The sequence below is a fragment of the Stegodyphus dumicola genome, chromosome 5, assembly GCF_044657685.1.
Source record: "Stegodyphus dumicola isolate Sdum_Otavi_A_Nest chromosome 5, ASM4465768v1".
Classification (NCBI taxonomy): domain Eukaryota; kingdom Metazoa; phylum Arthropoda; class Arachnida; order Araneae; family Eresidae; genus Stegodyphus; species Stegodyphus dumicola.
This window is the reverse complement of record NC_140772.1, coordinates 98,613,459-98,632,743: the sequence shown is the minus strand read 5'-3', so window position 1 is coordinate 98,632,743 and position 19,285 is coordinate 98,613,459. Positions and strand designations below refer to the sequence as shown.

Genomic DNA, 19,285 nt, shown 5'->3' with positions numbered 1-19,285 from the left:
TAAAGAATAGCTAGTAGTTATCAAAGCATACAGAAGTACAAAAATTACACATCTGCTGTTATAGTTTTCTCTTTCCAGATTCCTACACAAATATAAGTAAGTGCTCAGAAAGAGTACCTCAACACCGGTTTTCATCAATTTTAACTCATCTTTCATTGAAACCAGCTGAACATTCAATTTGCTACCATGTTATAAACTTGTATATTATGTGAAACAATATAGTTTTACTTTATACTTTATTTAACACAAAGCATTAATTACATAACAAAACTTTTTTTTTTTAAACATAGTGTGGTGAAAAAACTAGACTATTAATTAGTTACCATTCTCTCAAAAGTAACTACTATCACCACTCATGTGTAAGTATAAATAAAAATTACACTTCAACAGAAACACATACACATTATTTTTACTAATATAAAATAATTAATATAAAATTTTTACTCACATCCTCAAAAACAGTAGATTGCACAATGTTGAAGTAAGGAAATGAACTGAATACATACTGATATTTTAAAGCTAATTTAAATTCATGTAGGAATAATAACTTTATACAGGACAAAGACTTTATTTATATAAACATTTAATTAAAAAAAGGAGGCATTTAACTACATTTTAGAGTTTTATAAATAATATGTCATAATATTATTATTATTAACAATTTATAAAATACTTTCGGTCAGAATTCATTTATAATTTGTTAATAAGAGATCAGCATTGTTTTTTTCATATTAATTTATAGAAGGATAAATTTAAGAAACAAAATCAAAAATACGCAAAAAAATTTTATGTGTAATGAAATTCTAAGTACTACACTGGAAGTTAAGTTTATCCTACACTGGAAAAGAACACAACAAATTGATTTCTTTTGAAAGGGAATTATGGCACTTTCCCTTTAAATACAAGACCAATAAATGCATGAAAGCCAAGCATGAAAAGTCAGCAAATAAATTTTTTTAGTTTCATACTTAGTGAAATTAAGATAACCCTGTGTCTTTAAATAATATCAAAAGAATACTGCTGTTCTTGTAAAATAAAGAACTGTAATTTCAGATATTATTTTAATAAAAAGCAATTCTGTAAATTTAAGTTCAAAATCAATTATCTACCACATCAGTGGTTAAAATTATGGAATTTGTTACAAGGTATAAAACTTACATTAGATGAAATGTAATTACAAAACTGGTTATAAAAGGTCATATTTTGAAAGAAAATGAAATAGAAAAGAAACAAATTTATTGCTAATGACAGCAGATATTTTTTGGAGGGGGGAGTAGCTGAATTAAATATAAAAGGCATTAGAAATATCCTTTTTTAATTCAATTAATAGTGCAGATGTTTATAAAAATTATGAATTGATACAGTATAAATTATGCCAAATAGTTGTTTTATTAAAAATCAAAATAAATAAAAATATAAAATTATTAATAGTATTTATATATATTATAAAAGTCAGAGAGAGAATATATAAATGAAAAATTACCTCCTAGAAAACATGAAGCGATATTTAGATAGCAAATGTATACTACTGTGGAAATTAAAACCTGGAATTTGTAATTTATTACACCACCCGTGTGGTGACCGGGTGTGAATGAATAGTCCCAATGTAGCTCATGCATGTCGTAAACTCAGCATTCGTAAGGTATAGCCAGGCAACCATGCCCTGGTGATTTATTTGGGGACTGGTCCTCTAGGTTGGGGAGTTGGGCATGGGACTAACTATCCCACCCTGTAAAAAAATTCCAGTTCAGAAATTTCAAAGGCTAAATCATGGACAGATGACACTGAGACAAAATAGAATGACAACGGACTTGCATATTGGCACTTAGAATGTGCATACACCTTATAAGGGAGGAACACTTAAAAATCGAATAGGCGAAATAGAATGACAACGGACTTACATATTGGCACTTAGAATGTGCATACACCTTATAAGGGAGGAACACTTAAAAATCTGGTTGATATGTTTGTGAATTATAAATTAGACACTTTGGCCATTCAGGAGATCAGATGGCTTGGTCAAGGAATTTTGGATAAAAGAAGATGTATTGTTTTATATAGTTGTAGCACTGCTTTGAGGTAGGATTTGTAGTAACTAGGAAAATCAGAAACAGAGTCATAGACTTAAAATCTATGAATGAGAAAATTTGCAAAGTGCAAATTCGAGCTTGTCCCATTACGGATGATTTTATGATAAACTTGAAGACACCTATGACTGTACTTCAAATGATATAAAACTGATTATTGGTGACTAAGGCAAATATTGCCATGAGATAATCTGGGAGCTCTATGGGTAATCAGTTTACACGACAAAAGTAGTGATAATAGTCTAAGACTTAATGATTTTACAAATGCAAATGACTTTATTATAGGAGGTAAACCATGCATAAAAAAAACTAGGACAGTTGTATATCTCCTGTTTTACTAGACCAATTGTCGAAATTTAATTTGTGTTTCCCATGTCTTGAAAGCGCATCTTAAGATATATATTATATTTATATATAGCATTGTTCTAACACAGGTATTTTGACACAAAATTGGACTTTTTCTGAGATAACATACCATTTTTTTCCATATTTCGATTCTATGACTCAAATTATACCAAGTGCCTGGTTTTGTAAAAATCGCACGAATAGAATGCCACTAGCATGGTAAATCTGTTATCCAATTAGCATTGCTTATCTGCGACTTATTGTGCTAGTAATTTTCATTGTGCTATATAACAAGAGATCTTTTTATTTTAGTACTTTATTTACTTTTGTTTTCTCACTGTATTATATTGTATGTCAGTATCCAATTGTTTTGCAACTGTATAATTATGCCATCCACTACATCACACACACACAAACCCAGTGACTACACTGAAGGCACTCATCCCCCCATCCAAAACATTTTCAACATACTATCAGAAGTAGCATCCCATTCAGCAAACTCACACATGTCAGTGCCTATATCTGCCTCTGACATCTACTCTCACTGCATGGAGATCGCAAACTCACGTTACAGCCTCAGATATATAATACCCAATGCTATCCAGGAAGAGCTAATCTCTCTATTATCAGCACTCTATAAACTAGCCAGCAACAAAGCAAATGAAACTTCCGAAATTGTCAAATCCTGCGAACAACAGCCCTGCGCCGCTGATGCAACAGCAACAGCAAACAACTCACAGTGCTGCTCAAATCATCCACAGCCTGAAATTCCAAAGGACACTACCAATTGTGATAACTATGAAGCACCCAGCATCAAAGAAACCTACACACAAGTTCTGAGGCAAAAGAAAAAAGAGCCAGTCCTTCTCATCTATCCAAAAGACTCCAGAAGTGTGTCAAAATTACAAGAAAAACTGCAAGAGATTTTCCCGATCGAAAACATCCAAACTCGGATAAAAAAGATAGTACCGATAAAGCAAGGTGGACTTGCAGTACATTGCACCTCACAGGATGATGTAGCTAAGCTAGACAGCCTCCTGAAACAGACGGAAAAAGCAATTGATCTAATTCATACCAAGGTACCAAAGCTAAGAACCCCTAAGTGCACCATCCACCGACTGCTGCTGAATACAACAGCTGAAGCAGTAAGCACCGCACTTGCAAAAGCTACGAACAGTAACATCTCCAATTTTAAGCCTCTGTTTAAGCTTAAGGACAAATACAACACAATCAAATGGATTGTGAAATGTAAAACTGTTTCATTCCATAAATGTATGAACTTAGGAACCGTCCACTTTGGCTGGCACACTAGTTCAATTACAGAATTTATAGGTGCTCACAGATGTTATCACTGTCAAGCGTTAAGCCACAGCTCTAAGGATTGCACCTATCATCCACACTGCGCTTACTGCGGTGGCAAACACCAGGAAAGCGAATGTAAATCTAATAGCCCTAACTGCATAAACTGTGACATAAACAATAAGCATTTCGGCACCAAAATACTCATGTGACCATCCCACTTATGTCAACTACTGTGCATCCTACAAAGAAGGAGTTTTAAGAATCAAAAGCAGAATGCAATACAATGAGTAGTCAACCTCTAAGCAACATTAATATCATAAAAAACCACCCCACTGCATTCCTCCGTCAGTCTAATCGTCAAAATGGAATTAAAGCTCTGCATATCAACTTTCAGCGTTCAAAGATAGCCACCTATAATTTAATACAATTCATTTCAGAACAATATCATGGCATAATTTTTGTACCAGAGACATACTGCAACCAAGGTTCCCCAAGAAACTTACCACTAACATGGAACATCATATCGTGGCAGAACTCAGACACTACACAGTCCCCGAGAGCAGCCATCATCGTGCTAAATAAGTCCTGGACACCACTCGTTATCAAAGCACACAGAGATGTAGTCACCATATCCATTACCACAGCAGAATCAAAAATGTACCTCAGCACCTATGCGTCACCTATTGAAGACCTCGATAACACCCTGCAAGAAATAAAGACGACTCTCCACAATAGCAACGTCCCTCACGTGATCAACGGTGATTTTAACGCACAGAACAGCCTGTGGGGTTATCCATGTACGACCCCAAGAGGAACAGAAATGGAGGACTTTATTAACTCTAACAATCTAATCCTGCATAACGACCCTGAGGACTTACCCACGTTTACCACAATCAATGGAAGAGGATGGCCCGATTTGACTCTCAGTACACACCACCTAACTCACAAAATCCAGAATAGGAAGATCAGCAAAGATGATTCTTTCTCCGACCACAAATACATCACCTTTGAAATTGCCCAGAAAATAGAAAACATACAGACGAAACGCTTTCGAATTAGTAGCAGCACAGAGAAAAAGTTTATCAAACTATTAAGTCCAAAAGTTCAATCCATTCTACAAACCATCACCCAGACTAATTCCAAAGATGTCAATATATATGCAATACAGTTCACATGACTTATTCAAGAATGCTGCCATGCATCCTTCAAACTAAAGTAAGTCACCAATCAAACAAAAGCTAACTGGTGGACCAAAGAATTGCGTACAGATCGCCAAAAGACCAGAGCGCTAAGACGAAGATTAAAGTCCCGCACAAACGATGAAGATCGCACAGCAGCATGAGCCGAATACAACAGGCAAAGGGCAATTTATAAGAAGAAAATCATGGAAGCTAAACTAAAATCTTGGACCTCCTTTTGCACCAATAACCAAAATACTTACGGACTACTCTATAAAATGTCCACCTCAAAGATTTTCAAGCCGACGCAGACACACACCCCAAATAGCATACATATGCACAACAACGCCAACGTTATGACAGAAGCCTTAAACAACATCCTAGACCATGTTTTCCCATATGACAATAGCGAAGAAGACACCCCAGAGCAACGAGAATTAAGAACCTCTATTAATTCACCAAACACCCCAGATGACAGACAATTTACAAAAAACGAACTACTACAACTCATCAAAACACGCAACAATGCGAAGACACCTGGCGCAGATGGGATTTCAAATCAAGTTTTGAAGATAATCTGTAAAGTCAGCCCAGAAATACTCCTAAATCTGTACAATAAATGCCTGAAATACAACTGCTTCACGGACTGTTTCAAGCACGGGCAAATCATCCTCTTCTCGAAGAAAAATAAAAACCAGAGGACCCTCGCTCATACCGACCAATAAATCTACTACCAGCTGTGGGAAAGCTCCTTGAACGACTTCTGGTCAACAGACTAAAATACCATATATATAACGACAATAGAATATGTACCAACCAGTATGGATTTAAACCCAAAAGCTCAACCACTCATGCAATAGATATAGCAATCTCTCAAATACAAGCAAACAAAAGCCATCAAATGCATTCGGCTCTCCTATGTCTTGACCTGCAAAATGCATTCGATTCTCTTTGGTGGCCAGCTGTCAAGCAGGCCCTCAGGGAGATGCAGTGTCCAAGAAACCTGTACCTTATGATTACGGACTATCTCAAGAACAGACAAAGTGTAGTAATTTATGACAATACCATAATCGCCAGAAAACAAACTAGAAGATGTCCCCAAGGGTCGTGTATGAGCACGGACCTCCGGAACATTACCTTTAATAATATTATCGATCATCAGTGGCCAAATCACACAAGGATTGTAGCCTTCGCTGACAATGTTGCCTTCATAATCCAAGGATCTACACGAAGACAACTAGAGGAAAACTGCAACACCACCCTTAATATATTCAACTACCTTTGTCATAGAATAAAACTCCAAATATCACATATAAAATCGCACGTACTTATAATACACAAGCCAGGACAAACAATAACCAGGAATCCCATGCTACGAATTGGAAACAATAAAATAAAATGTGTGAAGACCATTAAGTACTTAGAACTCACCATAGACCAGAAATTCAATTGGATATCACATCTTCAGGAAACGAAGTTAACCACCGCCAAAATCGCAAAAGCATTAGGGACGATGAAAGGATATTCCTGGGGCCTTAATCATCGCATTATGAAAACTCTATTAAAGACAGTCGTCAATAAAATAATCACCTATGGAGCCACTATCTGGGCCTTTCCCATGACAGCAAGAAAAATTCGGACCCTTAACTCAATTCAAAGACCTTTCTTGATCAATATTACCCGATCATTCTCAACAACCTCCACCAACGCACTACAAACAATAGCCAGGGTGACGCCACTACCAATTCAAACAGAAATCGACGCACTGTCCACAATCATCCTACAACTCAAGAAAACTTCAACGTACAACGGCGTAATTTTCAATCCAGAAGAATATGAAGAAAAGCCATCGAAATATAACAGACATCCCGCTCTGGGTCTTCACAATCTCCATTGCAACCTCGACAAGCCACCTCCATCATCTGATTTTACTGCATACACGGATGGCTCAAAGATTGAAAATAAGGTAGGAAGCAGTTACCATAAAAACAAAAACAGGCCTCGATTCCGAATGGCAAGGTTACCTTTGGCCACAAAACAGCGTATATCAAGCAGAGCTCATTGCCATACTAAACAGCATTATGCAACTTAATGACTTAAATTCAGATACCATCCATGTAATCACCAACAGTCAGTCTTTCATACATGCCATCAAACAACAGCACACAAATCCTCTTATATCCCGGCAAATTCAAGACATCATAAGCACAAGTAATAAGAAATTTGTCCTGTCATGGACCAGAGGGCACAACGCCTGTGAAGGCAATGACAGGGCCTGAAGCGTCTGGTGTGCAAATATAGAAAAATAACACTTCTCTGACTCCAATGGAACCAATATTTTATTTCTTACGATGTTATAGATTCTTATTCATAAGATTTATTTACATTTTACATGCACGTAGCATCGCGTGACAAAAACTCGAAGTTTTTTTACTTCGTTCTTTGCGGAGACTAGAAGGTGTTGCCATTCCACTTTAACTAAATTTCATTAGAAACTTGACGGAACTGAACCAACACTACACACCCCCTTCCTAGTGACAGCGATTATGGAAGATAGTCTTTAAAGTGACTGGGGAACTTCACATGTCTGCCGGTTCTAGTAGTCTTGGTTTCATGATGAGTTTCTGAATTTTCTTCAGTGTTCTTGAGTGCAGGTGTTTCCCCAAGTTCCGCTTTCTTGGAATGGGAGTTTTGGAAAGGAATATCAGAATCTTGCACTAGGAAACATGGCTTTAGTCTGTCTATTGAAACTCTTTTAACTTTTCCTTGGATTTCAATATCAAAGTACTTATCCTTTCTTGCTCTTACAGGATACGGTCCAAGATAGACAGGCTGTAGCGACGAATTATTAATGTTGTTGTATAGGAATACGTGAGAACAGTTGGAAAGATATTTAGAAACAAAGACTGTTCTATTTCCATGGGTGGTGGTAGAACTTGGCTTCATAGCTCTTATTATTTTCTGAAGGTTTTGAGAAAATTCAGACTGTTTCATATGAGGTACTGTTGAAAAGAATTCACCAGGTAATGCTAAAGGGGTTCCGTATACAAGTTCTGCGGATGAGCAACCTAGGTCTTCCTTGATGGCAGATCTTATGCCTAAAAGAACGAAAGGCAATGCTTCCAGCCATGATTTTCATTCGAGTAGATGACATTTGAGACTTGCTTTTAAAGTTTGGTGTTGTCTTTCGATCAGGCCATTTGCCTGTGGATGGTACACAGTTGTAGTGTTTGCATGAAAACCAAGATATTTTCCTAAAGCTTGAAAAAGTTGGCTATCAAATTGCCGACCTTGGTCAGATGTTATGCGATTCGGAATTCCAAAGCGTGAAAACCAAGTATAAATCAAAGCTTTAGCAATAGATTCTGCTGATTGATCTTCTAACGGTACCGCTTCGATCCATCGTGTATAACGATCGATGATGGTTAGAAGGTATTTGAATCCTTTGCAAGGAGGTAGCGGACCCACCAGATCTATGTTTAAATGCTGGAATCTGCAGGGATGTATGGTCGATTATAAGTTGTAGAAGTATCACAGTAAATTTTCTTGTCGCTGTTCGGTATAGGGATCTGCAGGATTTTTAAGTTTGGGTTGTTTTTAAGTATCTCCAAGTCGTCATCTTCTTGACAGTCTACTATTAGTTTGTAAGTCTATTGCAGATGGTACAGAAATGGTGTCTTTGCGAGAGAGAGCGTCAGCGACGGTATTTTCATTCTCTTGTATGAATCAGATATCGGTTGAGAACTGGCCTATATATGATAGTTGTCTAGCTTGTCGTGGCGACGCTTTTTCCAAATTTTGTTGGAAGGCAAATGTTAGTGGTTTGTGATCCGTGTATATTGCAAACGTTCGCCCTTCTAAGATGTATTTGAAATGTTTTACTGCTGTATAGATGGCTAAGAGTTCTCTGTCGTAGGCACTATATTTTTGTTGTGCTGATGTCAAATTTCGGGAAAAGAAACTTAAGGGTTGTTTTGCATTATTCACAATCTGATGTAAAACGGCTCCAAAGGCAGTATCGGAAGCATCAGTTGTTAGCGATATTTCAGCCTTTTCGGATGGGTGAGTTAAGTTTGTGGCATGAATAAGTGCATCTTTTAAGATCTGGAAGGCGTTTCTTGTTTCTGCAGTCCAGGTTATTGCTTTTCTGGAGTTCTTTTTAATACCACTGAGCAATGTTGTTAAAGGTTGTTGCAATTTCGCACAATTTGGTATGAATCTGTGATAAAAATTCACCATACCTAAAAATTGTCTTAAACTAGTAAATGACTTTGGTTCTGGGAAATTTTTGATGGCATCAACTTTCGTTGAGAGAGGTTTAAGTCCTTCAGCTGACACTTCGTATCCCAGGAATGCAAGGTTTGCTTGACCAAATTTACACTTTGCTGCATTAATACACAGGCCATATTCGTTTAGTCTCTCGAGGACTGCTCGTACATGTTTTCGATGAGTTTCTTCATCTGGAGAGGCTATTAGAATGTCATCCAAATAGCAAAACACGAATTCTAGTCCATTCAACACACTGTTCATGAAACGTTGGAACGTTTGGGCCGCATTTCGTAGGCCGAACATCATGAATGGGAACTCGAATAAGCCAAAGGGAGTGAGAATGGCCGTTTTCGGTATATCTTCTTCGCGAACTGGAATTTTTTGGTACGCTCTAATGAGGTCTATGGATGAGAAAACTCTTTTTCCAGCTAAAATGGAACTGCAATCTGTTAAAAATGGGAGAGGGTATCTATCAGGAATCGTGACGTTGTTTAACACTCGATAGTCTCCACAAGGTCTCCAATCACCTGATTTCTTCATAGCGAGATGTAGTGGGCTCGACCAGTTACTTTTGGATGGCCTGCATAAACCCATTTGGAGCATAAATTCAAACTCTTTTTTAGCCGCTTTAAGTTTCTCAGCTGATAGTCTCCTGGCTTTAGCGAAAACTGGTGGACCTCTGGTTTCGATATAATGTTCGATGTTATGATTTTTAACTTTATTATTAACTACATTCAGTTTTAACAAATCCGGAAAATCGTTAATGATACGTTTATATGGATCATTTACGGCATTTAAAATCGGAATATTATTATTGTTATTTTGAAAACAAGGAGTTCCATTGGTTGTTAAGAATGTAGTACCATCATTCAACTTGCGATTTTTAGAATCTACCAAAAGGTTAAAATTTGCAAGAAAATCCATGCCTATTATCGATTTGTTTACGTCTGCAATTACAAAAGGCCATGTGAATGATCGTCTGAGTCCAAGATCAAGCTTGAGTAATTTTTGGCCATATGTTTTAATTTTCGTACCATTTGCAGCAAAGAGTTCTAATTTTGAGATGTTTTTTTTATCTGCAGGCAAGGGAGGAATGACAGAAATTTCTGCCCCAGTATCTATTAAAAACTGGGTAGCCGATTCTTTGTCGTTGATGAAAAGACGACTTAGCTGCACCCCTTGTCCCTCCGTCGTCAGTGAGAGACGGGGAGCTGGTTTTTCGGACTATTTGTCTGTGATGTTGATGAGTAGTTGCAGGGTTGTTTACACTTAAATGACTTAATGTCACTTAAATGTCAGATTTTTTATGATAGTAACAAATATCACTAGATCTGTTACCACTGTAACTCCTATCTCGTGATTTGGATCGGTTACGACAATAGGGACGACTGTGGCGTTGCTTGTTTAAAGCAGAAACTTGTAAGCTAAGTTCACTAACCTGTTTTTGTAAACTTTCAATCACTTCCGTTTTTACCGTTATGGATGATGCAGCAGCTATTTGGGGAGTAACAGGGTTTAATTCCCAAATCTTATCGGCCATTGTAGACACTTTTGACAAATCTTCACTACTAACAGATATAATGCTACGCATATTAACGGGTAAACGTTGTAGCCACAATGTTTTTAGGAAAGTATCTGTTACTTTATCGCCAGCCAAATTACGCATCTCACATAGCAATTGAGATGGCTTTTTGTCACCCAGTTCTAACTCACTCAGTAATTTTTGGGTTTTTTGAGTTTCTGAATCAGCATATAATGAAATTAGTCTATTTTTAATTGCCTCGTATTTATTATCTTGTGGTGGACTTAGCAAAATATCAGATACCTGTGACAAAATATCGGGTTCAATGGAACTTATAACATAGTCATATTTTGTTTGATCTGCACTAATTTTTGCATTTCTAAATTGTGCTTCTAGTTGAATAAACCATATTTTAGATTCTGGCTTCCAAAAAGGAGGAACTTTAACGCTTACCTTGGCGACAGATGGAGTTGTTGCTTTAATTTCGGTTTCGTCTTCGTCAGCCATTGTAGAATTCGATCATGCCGGGATACACCAGTGAAGTGTCTGGTGTGCAAATATAGAAAAATAACACTTCTCTGACTCCAATGGAACCAATATTTTATTCCTTACGATGTTATAGATTCTTATTCATAAGATTTATTTACATTTTACATGCACGTAGCATCGCGTGACAAAAACTCGAAGTTTTTTTACTTCGTTCTTCGCGGAGACTAGGTGTTGCCATTCCACTTTAACTAAATTTCATTAGAAACTTGACGGAACTGAAGTGACACTACAGGGCCGATTATCTAGCAAAACATGCAGCTGTAGAACAAACAGGATCTCAAATTCATATCCCATGGCCTAAATCAGCATTAAAATACAAACTAAAACAAATGGCAAATGAAAAGTGGCAACATCAATGGGCACAAGGACGACGTAAATTCAAACTACTACCCAAGGCTGATGAAAATACCCCAATTTCAACCTACTTCCTCACCCAGTACATCTCGGGTCAAGGTCCCTTCCCCAAGTATTTTTATGATCGCAATATGGCTACGTCGGATAGATGCATATGCGGGGAATGCGGAGACCCTGAACATTACATGTTTCAGTGTCCACTAATGTCAGCCCATCACATTCGCCATCCCACCGACACTGGAATAGAATTTAGAAGATTCATTATTAAACACCGTAAAGTTTTCCAAAACATCAAAAATATTATTGAATTCTTACACCACCAAGGACTGGACCTGTGTCATCCATAGCTTACAACCTCAAATAATCCTCTAAGTTCATAAAACGCAACTATAAGAATATCCACTCTCACCCTCATACTATACAGGAGTGCCTTTAGAAAACACACTTAAATATATCCATTTATTGAGACAACCGTAACTTTTATTATACCACGAACTATGAACTACTTCATACTGTGCAATGTGTGACAGATGCACCAGTACTACATACTCAACACTATGTACCATGAAATGAATTCATAAACTGTATGCTGTATTATGAACTGCACTATGAATGAGAACTTATAAACTGTGAACGTGTAACAAAAAAACCAAACAAACAACGAACCCCATACTATAAACACTTCCCTCCACCAACAAAGCTCCAAACCGAAACACAAAAGAAATATGTATATACATCTGTAAATAACTTATCCATTGTAATTATTGTATCTATTGTACCCGTGTAAAGTATATCTGAGACAATATTGTCTGCAATGCAAATTATGCACCATTAATATATAACAGTGTATTATGAATGCTGCTTGCTGCAATGTAAACTAATTCTCGAGCATGGTGTTAGCGTGCCCAGTCAGGGTACACTTCTATAGATGGTTAGTGCAGTGAAGTGATACCAGTTTTGCCCATGGTGATGTTTTGGTGCCTCCTGCACTTCTTTCTGTCTGTCTTATTAACTATCTGATCTTATTTGCTTAATGACTAAGTGAAAAACAATCAGTACAAAATGAAACGATAATGATAACTTGATACAAGCAGAAATGAAACGACACTGATAACATGATACAAGCATATCATGTGGGTACTTTGGTATTATCGCAACCACCTTGGTGCAATTTAGCGATTTTATGAACAAAAAGAACAGCAATTTCATATCATACATGTTATTAGGACATATTTTAATTTTAGTTTGATATTTATCCCAGAAAACAAGTTATAAAACTACTTATAAAATGGTATCTCCAGCACGTAATTATTCCAGTCTACTACAGTCTTATCAGCTATTTCTAACTCTTCCAAGCAAAATTTTTAATACTCGTTAATTCTTTACTCCAGTAGTGTTATATATGTAACTGTATCTATAATTATCATTAATCATAACTGTAATATAGAAGTAGAAGCTTAGCAATGTAGAATAAACAATGTTTGTGTACATCATATTACCATCAATGAGCACATACCCAACATATAAAAACGATACAAATACTACATAAATCTGATTACTATAGTAAATGATCAACAACTATTCTCAAACCATTACTACTTTGAATTCCAACATGTCCATTACACTTTTTTCATGTTGCACTTCCAAAAAGGTTGTTTTCAAAAATACATCATCATCAAATGCAAATCTTAATATTTCCGCCTTTGTGGCAAAACATTATATACCTGCAAAAATTTCACATATCTTTTTTCATTTACAGGCAAATCCCATAAGTGCATATTTCAAAACTCACCTGAAGACAAAAAATTTGCCTTTAGAGCTTCTAATACAACCAAAACAGCACGTACAAAAATGGCAAAATTGCTTATACAAACTTGGTTATCGATACTCTTACCTGAAGAATTGTTATGTGCATGGTTGCCAAAACTTGGCAACATATACCAAGGTGGTTACAATAAATCCAAAATAGCATCACGTGGTTATCCACATCTTTTTTATTAGAGTTTTTTTATGGTGGGCACAAGCCATTTTTAGGCTTTCACTATTACTAAGGACAGAAGTGGTGGCCATTTTATTATGTAGACACTTAATAGGCGGCCAAAACTACCTCAACTCGGGTAGTTTTGGCCGCCTATTAGGTGACAATTTACATCCATGCCTTCTCTGGGATTTGAACTCGGGCCCTTCGGAATCGCAGTTGGCCTGACCACTATACTGTCTGACAGCTATTTGAGAGACTGATCCCTATTTTCTATAATTTTCTTCCTTATTTGAAAAAAAATTCTAGATTTTTCACAACTTTTCTAAAAAAATGTTTACATTTTCAATGATTTTTCATGACCTTTTTTCCTTTCTTTTAACTTTCAGGATTTTCCAGATGAATGAGAACTTTATTATAGAAATGTTCCTTCCCCACTAAAAAAACTGCTTGAAACCAAGATAGACAAAAATTAATTATAATGCAGTTTTGAAATAATAACTAAATTTATATTTTAAGAAGGCAATCAAGCTTCTAGCTTTGAAATGTAAAACGTATACTGCTTTTCAGACAACCACATTTCCCTCTGAAGCATTTTCATATACATCATTTTGATATCATTATTCTATTCATTTTATAAGCACTCTCTAACTGCAAACAATAAAAACTGATTTTTAAAACTATTTTGCTTAAAAGAAAATAGTTCTAATATGTTCTTGAATATTTTGTAAATATACAGGCAGCAAAGGTTACAAAATGCTAATTCACCCATGACATGATTGTTTACCAAACCAAGTCTTCCTTACATATTCAGTTAGAATCAGGAGATATTAGAAATTACTATTCATTTGCATTTAGTTTCCCTAAATAAACATCTCTACATATTATGTTTGTTTTTAGAAATTTTGGTAAAATACTATACAAGATTTTTTTTTTTTTTAAATTTAAAATGATAGTAATTTTAGATAGTAAAATTTTCTTTTTTCCAATTTTTTTAATAAGTAGTATTCACTATTTTCAAAGCTTTCTTTAATATTAAGTATAAACCTTTGAAGCAAATTTTTCCTAGATGCAAAGTGTAAATGAAATAAAATTTCAACAGAAAAATTGCTGCACAACTGAAAAAATATATATTTGAATAATAATTACGTTTATCATTTATTGCAATAGAAAGGATACGTATTTGAGACACAGAAACAAGGTTCACTTGGGAATTAGAACATTCCCCAGAAGCTGAAATTTTCAATTATTATACAATATAATATAATACAGTATTAGTGTTGGAATAATTTAAAGAAGAAATTTCATAAAAGGGGAGAAAAAGGATTTTGTAAAGGATGCTTACTCTGATTGGAACAAGGTTCCTCTGCACAAGTTTGATTATTTCGAAAAAAATTCGAATAAATGCTTTCAGAATAGCACTTAGGAATCCTTTCAGAAACTTTTAATGGATTCCTAAAATAAATTTCCATTTCTCTATTAATGCATTTAAATATATCACAAATACTCTTACAGAAAAACACTTCACTTTTAGGTGTTTTTTTAAACAACATATGTAGATTTACAGCTTATAAAATGCTTTATAGATATCATCATTATTGTAAAATTGTATTTTTTAAGCTTCCTGATATATAAAGTTTAAAAAATTATTTCATTTAATTTTATACATCGCCTAAATAATTACTCAAAGAAACAGCAAAAACTGAATTTATTGAAATGTTCCAAGTCGCACTTTAAATCAAGATCATTAACAGGGAAGCCATTCTAGAAAGCTTGATTACTGTCAAATACACCACAAATAACTTTCTGTACAAGGAATAATATAAAAATGCTTTATCAGTTAACGTATCAAGACTAGAAATTTCACAAATGAAAAGACAAGAACAAATGAACACTATTTGCAAGCACTACTCTCTCTGTTACTTTCTCTGCTATTTTCACTACCAATAGAGCCATAGAAAAATATAATAATTTAAAAGATTTCAAACAGTTGGCCAGTTCAGTTTGTCAGGAATCAAAACTTAATTTTGAATAATATAATATCTATCAGTATTTTATGAATATAAACTCTAACTTGTATTCCTAAGACATGAAAAAACAGAACCTGAAATATTTAAATAAAATATTTAAAAGTAAAAAAATATATAATGACACATATTTTTTGGATGTTTCCATGTATAAATCCGGGATTTATGTGAAATACTAAAGCAACTCTTCATGTGCTTTGGCAATAGAAATGAAAAAAGAACATATTTACCTATTAGCAAGTGCTAAAAAACAATTTTCACAAATACTTACATAAATTTAATAATAGAATTATGAATTAATTTAATTCAATTTTTTTTCGAAGCCATCTATACAGTGCAAAATCAATACTTTTTTTAAACTTTTATGCTTATTTTTAGCAATAATATCTATTATTAAAAATCTCAACTCTTTTTCATTGATTTTCTTTAACATGATACAAAATCTTAAAGGTGTGTAATGTAACAGTATTTTTACAGCTTGATTTAATTTTTGACAACTATTCAAAATCTGTTCAATCTACATGCGCATATTTTCTTAGCCTATTATTTATGCATTCTAAATATTTTTTTTTTTTTAACTATCTTCTTCCTTTTTGCCTTAGCTATCTCAGGAAGAACAATATTGGTCTAAGGCCTGCCAACTCCCTCACACAAATTTTTGTTAAGTAGTTCTGCATTACAAATAAAAATATTTAATAATTTAATAGATTTGATTTTGTTTACAATAACTTAGGACTTAAAAACTGTTACCTAGGAACTGTTACCTTAAAAACTGTTACCTGTTAACCTAGGACTTAAAAAAAGTGTCTAAGTACACGAAAGTTACACACACTCTCCATTTAACACAATTTAGAATAGTAAATATTTCAAGTTTCAATAGTAAAATGAAAATTTTATATTCTGAAGTCCCCAGCATGGGAAACAAATTTTCTCAGCAGAACTTTTTATTATTAGCCCAGAAGGGCTATTAGTCTCGAAACAGCATTTTGCATTGAATCACTTTAAATGTCCAAACCACTTTTTAAATTTTCCCCACCAAATATTATCACCCCGTATTATATATAAGGAAACTAAATAATGAAGAATCTACATAAGTGTATGTGTTTTTCTCACACTATGAAAACCCAATGGTACCTAGGGTCATCAAATTTTGAATAACATAATTCTTCACCTGAACATGGGAACCTAGAAGCCCAATCTGTAATTTAGAAAAAAAAAAAAAAAAAAAAAAAAACACGATTGGGCATAATATAAAATCTGAAAGCTTTCAGATTTTTTAAATTTTATTTTATATTACATAGCTGAATTGTTTTATGCAGTACCTATAGCGATTTGAAAAATTTGGCTTGCTTGATCCATGTTACTTTTTTAGTTAATATCTCTAAGGAAACAGTCAAACAGAATTCCTAAAGAGCAGGAGTCGGCAATGCAGTGCCTGAAAAGCAATTTTAAAGTGCCTACCATTCAAATATCTAAATTCTTGATTTTAGATTTTGGACAAAAAAAAAAAAAAAAAAAAACATTTATAGTTGTAATGAATAATTTTAGATAACAATTCTTTCTCCTTTTTGTAATAATATTGTGCAATTTAACTTTTGGCAAAAGCTGAATTTTAGCGGCAACTAAATAACACTACTTGTTGAAAATTGATGAACTCTTGGAAGTCAGATCAACATTCAGAGAAGGAGTGTCTATTGAAATACAGGAAACTTCATAGAGTAATAACAAAAAATGACACATCAAAAGAAAAAAAAGTTATGTGTACGCCACATGACTTTCCTTGTATGGAATATTAAACTATGCATGTTTTTTCCTGAATTTTATTAAAATTTATTCCTTTGAATTTCATTAGAGATATATTTCTCATTCAATTAATTTAGTACTCACTTCAAGACAAGGCAAAAATACATAAAAATTCAAAATATCTTCATTAAAAATTGAAAAAAAGCATAAATCACTAAATACAGTTAAAACAATTTTAAAAAAAATTTAATTAAAATTACAATTACTATTAAAAAAAAAAAAAAAAAAAAAAAAAAAAAAAAAAAGCAATTTGGCCAGCAAGCAAAAAGGCAGATTTTTCAGTTTACAAAACTAAATTTTCATTTTGATCCCACTTGGCAAAATAACACTGAAGGTGCAGAAAGACTTAATTCACACTTCTGTTAAGTTTCAAATGTAATATGACTGCCATGGTAAAAAAAAAGTCTTAGCCACACTTAAACAACTTTTACATTGCTGATAATTCTACAATTATTGCATGCGGATTAACTAAAGGTATGAAAACCTTAACCGGAAGATAAGTACAACATAATTCAATCATTTTCAAAGCAAAAAATGCACATATAAAAATTTAAAATTGAGCTGAGCCAAGTAACAGAATGGGTACATATATTTATACAATTTTGGTACGGCTGATTGCAACCAAAAAGGGAGCTGCACAATAACATGTTATAGTAGTCCTACATACAAAATTTCAACATTCTGAGGCTAATCGTTTTTGAGTTACGCAAAATACATATATACATACGTAGGTACAGATGCCACGAAAAAAATCTCTTCTGAATCCATTTTAAATCAGTTTCATAATTTGTTTGGAAAAAAAAAGAGTCCTTTATTCTGTCCTTACATACAAATGTCGCATAAAAACATCATTAAGTTGCATTCGATAGCTGTCAAAATGGAAATTTTTGTTGAAATGTGAAACCCGAAAATTTCTTGTGATTACAATACTTCCTTTACTTCTTTGTACGAAGTAAAGGAAGTATTCTAAAGATGTCTACACTTTGAATTTCAACATTCTGAGGCTACTCGTTTTTGAGGTATGCAAGATACATACGTACAGACGAAAAAAAATCATTAAATTGCATTCGAAAACAGTTAAAATGGATATTTTTGTTGAAATAGGATAACTGGAATTGTTAGCGATTACAATACTTCATTTATTTTGTACAAGAAAGTAATAAAATGTGAAATAGTGTCAATTAATACATGGAGTATATGAAGTACATAAAGGTTAAAGATGTCTACACTTTGAAGTAATCAGAAGTGGCCATGACTGAAAAATTAGATATTCTTTATTTACTAACCTGAATTGTAAAAATTCAATCTTTATTTTAAAGAATTCCAAAATGCTGAAGATAATTTATTTATACATATATTTAAAATTGGAAACAATCAGTCTTTACGAGATTTCAAGGCTGCTACATTTACAAAAGTAGAACATACTGATACAAACATAAAATAAAAAATCTGATGTGTACACCACATGACTTCCCTGAATATTGCTAAATATTAAATTATACACATTTTTTCTTGAATTTCATTTAAACTTATTGGATTGAATTAAATCTACTTCGCTGACAGCGCATAAACCACAATAGAATAAATGCACTCTTTAAAATTCACTCTAGTATTTGTTTACCATAGCGACACTCTGGCGCTAGATTCACTTAACAGTATTAATAATTATATAACAGTTAACTTATATATTCCGTTCATATTATAACTCATAATGCACAAAATTTAAATCATTCTTTAGAATAGAATTATCTAATTGTTGCCACAAGTTCTATTCAAATACTATAATAAAGCTAGAATGATGTATAAAAGAAATTAAGCAAACAAAAAAAAAAAAAAAAAAGAAACAGTTTTTCACAGACGATTGAGTATTT

At 33.9% G+C, this 19,285-nt stretch overlaps 1 protein-coding gene across 5 annotated transcripts in view; it reads right to left on the bottom strand.

The window, feature by feature from the left end:
• LOC118199039 (putative ATP-dependent DNA helicase HFM1) overlaps positions 1 to 19,285 on the bottom strand; it is a 511,790-nt gene that overhangs the window by 444,189 nt on the left and 48,316 nt on the right. For all 5 annotated transcript variants that reach the window (XM_085816885.1, XM_085816888.1, XM_085816889.1 and 2 more), the window contains 3 exons: positions 14,930 to 15,039; positions 14,764 to 14,817; positions 449 to 519 (listed from right to left, as the gene is read on the bottom strand). In XM_085816885.1, coding sequence (XP_085673011.1) covers positions 449 to 519; positions 14,764 to 14,817; positions 14,930 to 15,039 — 235 coding nt within the window. The remainder of the gene's footprint in view (positions 1 to 448; positions 520 to 14,763; positions 14,818 to 14,929; positions 15,040 to 19,285) is intronic.